The following is a 9233-nucleotide window of genomic DNA, read 5'->3' on the forward strand; positions in this document are numbered from 1 at the left end:
AGGGCAGGGTGTCTCCACGACCAGGGTTCAGAAACACTGGACTAGGACACCTCTGAGCAACTGTCAGGCCCACTGAACCAAGACATTCTCTGCTGACCTATCTCTTTATTTTTTCACATGTTCACAGGAGGCAAATTCACTTCCAGAAGATGAGAATTCTCCCCAGACTTTTGATCCAACTGCCTGGACAACTCTGCCGCTGGTCTAAGCTAAGTAGAGCTGTCCATGCAGTTTGCGAAACAGGATTTTTACTTTCCGGATTTGCCAACTCTGCATATGTGTGCTGAAACTGCCAACATTACTCCCTCCTACTGTTGTTCTCCATGTGGTGGTCAGTCTCACCACAGAAAGGAGTGGTCAGCCCACAGTTTGTACACTGAGTAAGCATGAGAGAATTTGCTGTACTACTTTGATTAGGGAGCAGCTTCAATGGGGTCACAGAATAATTGTGCTCATGTTTGTTCAAGGCCTGGTTCCAATATCAGTGCTTCTGATGTGTTTATTCAGCATGAAGTCATGGCTTGGGTCTGGTAGGGCACAAACAAAGGGTAAACTTGAATTGTTTCTCAGTCAGTGCATGATATGATGTAAGCAGGGCTCCTTGTTGTTGTTGTTGTTGTTGTTGTTGTTGTAGTATTAGGATGCGAGGCCCAGGAAGCTTTGTACCTCCTCAACAGTCTACAGATAGTGTCTTGACTATAGGCTAGTTGCCTGTTAAAGCTGGCAAAGCTCAAGATCAAGTTTTATTGATCACCTAAAGATGGCTGAGAACACCAGCATACCTTCAAAGTATGCAAGGACAATAATCTTGGGATGCCAGGCAACATTTTCTTTATCAGTTTTTTTTATCAGGCTGTAGCGTGGAAAGTACCTTGGTAAACATCATATGTCATGTCTCCATTTTTAAAGTGAAGGTTGTATTCCAGGAGCTAAACAGACCCCTTTGCAAGTCAGCTTGAGAAGCTATGGGTAAACTGTGCCAGCTTACCACATGTGTCATTGATGATGAGCAATGCACAGGAAAGCTTTCTGATTTCCTCATTCAGTTGGTTATGGTCAGTGTGCAACCAGAGAAACCTAGCTCTAGACTATGAGAGATGCCGATGGGCTATTGGGATGCCCATGGCAACCATATGGTCACTTTGGCTTCACTATCTGTTTAAAGTGTGAGTAAAAGACATCTAACTCTCTGGTCAATATAGTGTGCCAGTGTGGTGAATATTGTGCTTGGCCGCCGCACACAAGTAGCTGGCTGAGAGCTTCTGCTTGATCTTCCTGGAATCCATCCCAGTCACCAAGAGGAATGAGCTTTCCCTGGTGAGCTCCAATCACTTCTTGGATGCTCAGTTTGGCTGCTTTGTCTATAGCCCAGACACTCTTGGCTTGAATGCTAGCTGATGTGCAGTCATTGACATTTCTATAACCAGCAAGTTAGTGTGTGGAGGCGTAAGGATCTCAATGTGCCATGTAAGGATGCTGCCAACTGCTGTACATCATCAAGGGCCACTGCTTCGTGCAAATATGCAAATATAATGATGCTAGATTGATTATCAAGTTGTTTATATTGCAGTGCTTCTGATTAGTCATATTCATTTCAGTAAAATTAGACTTTTACACAACACCATGCAGGACAATAGAAATAATTAGTTAGATGCTTAAGATTAACCAGATTTAGCTGTGTAAAGCTCTTTTTCCCAGCACATTGACAGCCTACTGTAACTAAACAGCCATTTTCTTTACACTCATTCATTTCTCATATTCATCTACAACCATTGATGTGTGTGAGTGGTTCTTGTCCTGTTGGGAAACCCAAATGTGTCAAAAGGAGGGGTTTTGAGGTTGACTTGTAACCTTCTTTATTATTCTATCCAGTTTGTCCAAAGTACCAGTTCCCCTGGGAGCAAAACTACCCCTGAGGATGATGCTACTAGCACCATGATTATCGTTAATCCAGTTTACACCTGGTCACTTCATGCTTATTGAGTATCAGGATTATATTTGGATAAGGCCAAGCCACTTAAAAATGCAAGTGTAAACACACCCAAAATTAATTTAAAACAGATGCAAGTCTGATTGCTCAAACCATTTCAGGAGGTGGTCTGAGACACATTTTGAGCTACATTATAGCAGTTTAAATGCATTTATCTCTCCAAGACACATTTGACAACCACAACTCCTCCCGTTACAACCAAAACACCTGTAATAATTGCCACACAATGAGCAAATTTGCATATTTCGTCCCACACATCAATCAGATTTTAGTCTGACTATTAGTTTTGTCCATGTGGTCATCTGCAAACTTTAGCTGAATTTGAATGTACCAGTTTTAGAGCAGAGGGCTTATTTCTTGGACAGCAGCCTTCATATTCATGGTAGCCTTTTCAGTTCATAACAATAATAATTTAAAAAAAATCATTTGACAGTAGACAATGACACTGGTGTTCCAGCAGCTTCCAGTTCATGGCAGGTCTGTGCCTTGATGATTCCTGGATCGTTCCTGACTATTCAAACCAATTTCCTCTGACAGTTTGGGTCTTCTTTCAAACCTTGACAAAGTGGCTACACTTCCAAATATCTTATGCACTTTTGTTTGAACTGATGATCTTAGAATCTGCAGTTGTTTGGAAAATGCTCTAAAAGACATTCCTAACTTGTGTAAATCTATGATCATACTTCTTAGTTCTGCACTGAGCAGCTTGGACTTTGTTGATCAATCCAATGAGTTTTGTGAAACCAACCATTTTTATGTGGGCACAGAAAATCTACCAGCTGTAGCCAATCATGATCACTAACAGGAAGTTAAACATCTTAGGTCTTGGTAAGTTAAAAAACATTTTGGAACTTTCAAAACTTCTTAATATATAATTTTGACCCTGTGTTGTATTTAAAAAATAAAATAAAATGTTTTTGTGCACCAAATTCATGCACTTTTCCCCCTTCTAGCTTAGACTATTTTGATGGATGTAACTGTGCCAGGTCCTTGTATGAAATGTTTGGACTCATTATTAAGTTTGAAACATTGTTTCAAACCCACTTGTGTTGCATTTATATAATAGATCTCATTATTGGTGCAGCAAGTCACTAGAATGGTATCTGGGGATATCTCTAAAAGTAACCAATGAAATGTTGCTACTTTATTGTTAACTTGCTTATATATTGGTTTGAAAAACAAATTGAGAAAATTTACTGAAGTCGAGCACAACAGCAAGTTGATATTCTGCTCTGAAACTGAATTCTTCTTGAATCCCAAAAATAAAAGCTGCCACAATGTTCAGTTATACCAATATTTTGCATGCAGCTCATAAACACACTAATACAATTTACATTTTGTGCACAACAATGTAGTATCATGTGGGAATTGTATATTCCCACAGTGAAACACCAAGTGCTCAAGCAATGAATTAACTTTTGTTGTGTAGTAAACATATTTATGAATCACGTTGAGAAATAACTCATTGTTATTTCTTATTATAACTTGCATACATTGACAAAATATGTTCCAGTACGGTAGCACCTTACACAGGACTACATAAAATGCAAATCCACAACACGACGGTGTACATACAGGACAATAAACATATAGGACGACCGATACAATGAAAACATAACTCGTGACATTGTTAATGTTTCTGATGGGTTGAGACAGGCTGCAAGTGCATAATAACTTTATTTATGCAAGAAACAAAAAATGTTACACTTAGAAAAAAAGGACCACTTAAAACCAGACAAAAAAAGCATAAACCCAAACACATAACTCAAAACTCAAGAGAGAAGTAAACCAAAACCCAAACGAAAACCTCTAGAAAAAGTAAGCCCAAAACAAAACTTAAAACATAAGAAGCATTACTTAAAATTTAAACAAAAAAGAGAAAAAATAACCCCAAAACATCACAAAAACTGATTTGTCTGTTTTAATATATTTAAACATATTGACATCTGATCTTCTTTTAAACAATATAAAGGTATGGAAGTACTATAACTAAACCAATAAAACTGAAGAAATGCCTTTTAAAAAACATTTGTAAAATATTATATACTAACTATGTACTTAACAGAAATGCAATATTCTAGTCATGTAAAAGTTAGGACACTCTATGCCCTTACAGCTGGTGTTTCCCCCCTTTGGCTGATATAACTTCAAATAGACATTTCCTATAATGATCTACCAGTCTTTGACACTAGCTAGAAGAAAGTTTTTTCCCACTCTTTCATGCAGAACTCTTTCTTCTGTTTGACGTTTCAACTTGTGTTTTTAGACAGATGGTCTCACATTTTCCCTCTGTAATAAAAGAAAATAAAATACTAGTGGTTTCTGTGTTGATGGTTTTTCCACCTTCATGCTTCACAGTTGATATAGTGTTCTTGTGCTAAAATGCTGTGTCTGTTTTACTGTTACTGTGTCTGAATAATTCAACTTTGCCATTAATTCGATCAAAGCACATTTCAGATGTCCAGGTTTTAGTTTAGATGTTTTCTGGGAAACTTTAGTCTTGCTTTGATGGTTTTTCTGACAGCAAGGGTTAACTCCCGTAAAAATCAAATGTGTGTGGTTTCTTTCTGATGGTTGATGGCTACAGAGGTACCTGTAGATCCCTTCATTGCATTTTAAGATTGCCTTGTGACAACAGTTCAGCCTAGTAGAGTTGGTGTTGCTTTGGGTGGGATTGTTTTCTTTCTTACTTAATATACTAATAAACCATTGCTTGAAGACCACAGCTTATGTGAGTGTTGTTGCTGACCATGTGTATCCCTTAATGGCCACAATTTATCGGCATAATGCACCATGTCACAATGCAGAAGTCTCTTAAACTGGCTTCATGAATCTAATAGAACACTTTGGAAGGGGAGATTTGGAAGGGGAGATTTGCAGCATGACATTGCTCCTGGAAATCCTAAGAATCCTAAAAGGAATAAAAGGAGTCTATTAGGTATTAGGATAGTGTTCCTAAAACAATACTGAAACAATGGTCATTGAAACTCTTTCACATGCTATATAGAACCAATTAGAAGGTTATTTTAAATCATCATCTACAAAAACTGTAAATTCTAATAACCTAAGTTGGTACAATAGAAATATCTTTCTCTAATAGGGGTGGATAAAGACCCATCATCATGTAAAACATTTCTAGAAATAGAGATGACATTTAATTTTACAGTATTTGGAAGCAAACTCTTCATATAATAATAGGTCTCCAAAAGGAAGGTTAGATGTTGATGTTTTTCCAAGAAGAATAAAGTATAAGTGAATAATATACATGTTTAGAATCATCATAAGCATGAAGTGAATCAATCAAAACCAAATCATTTAACTCATTTTATTTACAACAGATTCAAAGCCATGTTTTGTATGCTTTAGTGGATGAAACTTGCAATCCTTCAGTTGTCACATCTGGCACATAGTGTTCTTTCCATTCCAGCTTTTTCAAGTATTTTTAATAACGAGAGTTCTGTTTGACACTGCATTCATTCCCATAAGGCGAGGGGAATGCATGCTTTTCCAAGCAGCGTGGTCTTCCTTTTTGTTAAGATAAAACTTGGTAGGAAATAATCTGCGACTACGACTGCGATGATTTGCGACAAAAGCAGGCCTGTACAGTATATACATAGGTGAACATTGTCTTTCTGATAAACAAAAGAATGGAAACAACAGTGACCAAGAGAATGTGTTAAGAAACTGAAATTAAAGCAACACTATGGAAAATTGACATTTCTTCCACTATAGTTGGGAAGTGAAATTTACACTTTGCATCGCCACTAAAGGACACATTTTTCTGGACAAGCTGAAAGATACAGAACCGTCACTGAAAGTGAAAGAAGCATGTGGACTGATGTATGAGCATTATTAGTGGATTTTACACAAATAAGACTTGGATTATTATATTCTTGCAAACCATTTCCTGCCTGCTTCTCCAAAGTTAAATACTGCAGTTAGCAGCATGTTGAGCCTGGATTGGCAAAAGACAGCAACACTATTCTCCCTATTACAGGTCAGTGGAGTCAAAACTTGATTTTGAAGTTGTTCATTTAAGTTAAAAAGGCTACATAATGCTGCTTTAACGAACCATGATATTTTCAGAAGCTTACACACTTACTTAGAAAGGTGCCAGAAAGAGTTTTTCAGAGCAACAGCATAGAAGAACTACTTATGGCTTCCTAAAAGAAATCCTTGCAATGAACACATTATATGGTTTGTTAAACTTCAAGAGAAAAAATGTCCCATATCTCCTCCATTAAAAGGTTTTCTAGGGGAGGCAAAGTGCTTGTTTTTATGAAAAGAAAAACAGATGTTTGCTTAGTTCAATTATGACACATAAGCTTCAATCAAAGTTTCCTCAACATGAAATTGTGTTGATGATAAACTAAGCTGCAACATTTCAGTGCGATTTATTTGGCTTTCATTTCAAATGTATTTTTTTAATCAAAATAAATATATGTCTAATGTATATCAGTTAATTAAAGGCAACACAGTTAGCTACCCCATTGGTTCTATAAAGAACCATGACAACTCAAAGAGCCATTTGATGAATGCATACATTTCTCTTAGCCTGGTTAAATGAGTCTTTGTATCCAAGGAATAAAATGAATGTGGTTCCCTTAAGAGCCTCTTACAATGGTTCTATATAGCACAACAAAAGTATAAAAAGAGGTCCGGTGCAGTTCTGAAGCTAACACTAAATGTTCTACAAGAGTTCTTTAGTGTCCCCAAAAAAGAAAATGTGACCAACATAAGAGTGGATGCATTTGTTAAATAATAAACAAATAGATTAAGTTCTCTAGTTTTGGCAACAAAAAAACAAACAAAAAAAAAAAAACACTTTGTTGTTATAATTTTTTGTTAACCTACAACATTATTGCCTTAATTTTGTTAATAAATCACAAATGCAAAGTACCTTTATTTTTAGGGTATAATGTGTCTATACAGAACCATGCCAACTCCTAGAACCACCCTAATGCATCCTCATACTTTATGCCCTTGTTTAATGCTACTTCATAGTAGTACTGGAAATTGATTGTTTTAGTGGAACCCTCTTTAGTGCTACATAGAACCAAGTCCCCCTATTGTTAGGAGTCGATGTATACAGAACCCTTCGAGTGTAGCATCGCTCCAAAGAAGCTTTTTGGCACCTTTTATAATTAGGTGTACCACACAGTAGCAGTGTCAAGGGTAAGAAAACTCTGAAGTTTCAGAAGAGATGTGTGTACCTCTCTGGCACAAGAGGGAGACAAATGCTCACGTTACGCCCTCTTTTCTCGCATTTTACCGAAGCTGAAAGCACCTGCTCAACGCACCGTCCCTCAATGAAACAGTTTCAGCTCCAGTCCCCTCTGGAGTTCGTTCCATTCATGCAGTCCTACATTCTAGCATCTTCTTAAACGCCTTCCTGAAGCTGTCGTCCAGGAAGGCGTAGAGGAAGGGGTTGAGGCAGGAGTTGGCGTAGCTCAGGCTGGTGATGAAGTAGGAGATCCCGATGACCAACGGCGTGGTTCTCAGGTCCGTGGTCAGAGCCACGATGGTGCTAAGATGGAAGGGCGTCCAGCAGAACAAGCACACGGCTAGCACGATAAACACCATGACGGTGACCTTCTTTTTGGCCTTGTCCAGCGCCTTGGCGTTGGTGTTGAGTCTCATGTTGCGCAGCTTGTACAGCATCATGGTATAGAGGATGCAGATGGTGGAGACAGGGATGGCGAAGCCCAGTATGAGGGTGTAAATCCGTGTCGCTTTGAACCACGAGCCCTCCGGGCTGGGGAAGCTCAGCACGCAGCTCTTGCGCTCGGAGTCGTCCGGGCTGATGTAGACCCCCGCGAACACCGTGAAGGGCACCACGATGAGGATGACCAGCAGCCAGACGCACAGGCTGACGATCTTGGCCGCCCGGTACGTGCGGTATGGCATGCGCTTGGAGCGCACCGTGGCCAGCACGACCAGGTAGCGGTCCACGCTCATCACGGTCAGGAAGTAGATGCTGGAGAAGATGTTGTAGTGGTCGATGCTCAGAATGATCTTGCAGAGCACTTCGCCGAAGGGCCAGTAGTGTAGAAGGTGCTCGGCGATGTTGATGGGCAGGACCAGCGTGAAGAGGTCATCGGCGATGGCCAAGTTCAGAATGAACATGTTGGTGACCGTCTTCATCTTAGGCGCTTTCAAGATCACATAAATGACCGCCGTGTTGCCGGTCAGCCCCACGGCGCAGATCACGGAGTAGATGACCGGGAGAACCACGTACAGGTCTGCGTAAAAGGAGTAGTCCGCCGGGGGCGTGCAGTTCAGATCACTCCGGTTAGCAAAGCTGTAGTAGTAAAAGTTGCATTGGGGGTTTACATTTGAAATATTCTCCATACTGGAACCAAAAACAGTGTGCGTCCAGATGTTTGGACTCCTTCACTTCACTTCATAAGCAGCCGTTGCAACCTCGCAGATGCTCGCCTCCAATTTGAGGTGAGGTGAAGTCGGTAAGGTGTTGATTTGCGCATCACGAGACCTGGAAAAAGGGAAGAAACCTCTGTTTTCAAATTCATACGGGATGGCATAAAGTTACAGCGTCAGCAGCGCATCACATTGTCTAGAAATTATGCAATTTTTTAGAAAAATCCACTTTGTCTCAAAAGAACTTAAAAGCATTGTCCTTATTGCAAAGAAACTGAGTTGCAGCTCCAAAACTGTCCAACCTGTGCAAAACATCAGTATCCGAAGTCTCCAGCCTCCGTTCACGAGGGGGCTTTTATTTAAAGACGCGCTTCTTACCGTGTAGTGGACTTTCTGGGTGCGCGCGGTCTCCGCTCCTCAGTCCGCTTCGCTTCCCAGCGACTTGAAGAATGAAGTGCGACTCGGTTACGTCACTGCCATCCGCTCCGCGCGCTTCCCTGCTGGGCGCTGACCGTACAGTCAGCTTGTGGGGACGGCGGCTCTTATGAGACTTTTTAACGGGTGGGGCGGCTTTCATGACGTGGGTTTAACATGATGTTCATCTCTTGCTTTCTCCTTTTCTAACTTCATAAAAGTAATAAAAGAAATAATACATTCAAACTAATGATTTGGCTACACGGTGCTTCTTATAGCACATTGCTCAAACAACTCTTTGTTGCACCTTTATTTTTAAGAGTGTATCTATCTAAGCTATCTACCTGCAAACTAAATCTCTCTCTCTCTCTCTCTCTCTCTCTCTCTCTCTCTCTCTCTCTCTCTCTGTGTGTGTGTGTGTATATAAACAGTAAAACAATACACATTTCTG

At 39.9% G+C, this 9233-nt stretch overlaps 1 protein-coding gene across 1 annotated transcript; it reads right to left on the bottom strand.

Moving 5' to 3' along the window:
* Positions 1-3913: 3913 nt before the first annotated feature.
* npbwr2b (neuropeptides B/W receptor 2b) lies at positions 3914-8880 on the bottom strand. Its single transcript, XM_072696726.1, has 2 exons — positions 8747-8880; positions 3914-8483 (listed from the first exon to the last, which is right to left on the bottom strand). The coding sequence occupies exon 2, from the start codon at positions 8339-8341 to the stop codon at positions 7343-7345; it is 999 nt and encodes a 332-aa protein (XP_072552827.1). The 5' UTR covers positions 8342-8483; positions 8747-8880; the 3' UTR covers positions 3914-7342.
* Positions 8881-9233: the final 353 nt, after the last annotated feature.

This window comes from Salminus brasiliensis, chromosome 14 (assembly GCF_030463535.1).
Source record: "Salminus brasiliensis chromosome 14, fSalBra1.hap2, whole genome shotgun sequence".
In the NCBI taxonomy this organism is placed as follows: domain Eukaryota; kingdom Metazoa; phylum Chordata; class Actinopteri; order Characiformes; family Bryconidae; genus Salminus; species Salminus brasiliensis.

What these genes read in the sequence shown, in the direction of transcription:
- npbwr2b (XM_072696726.1), bottom strand. Translation starts at nt 8,341, where the DNA reads ATGGAGAATATTTCAAATGTAAACCCCCAATGCAACTTTTACTACTAC.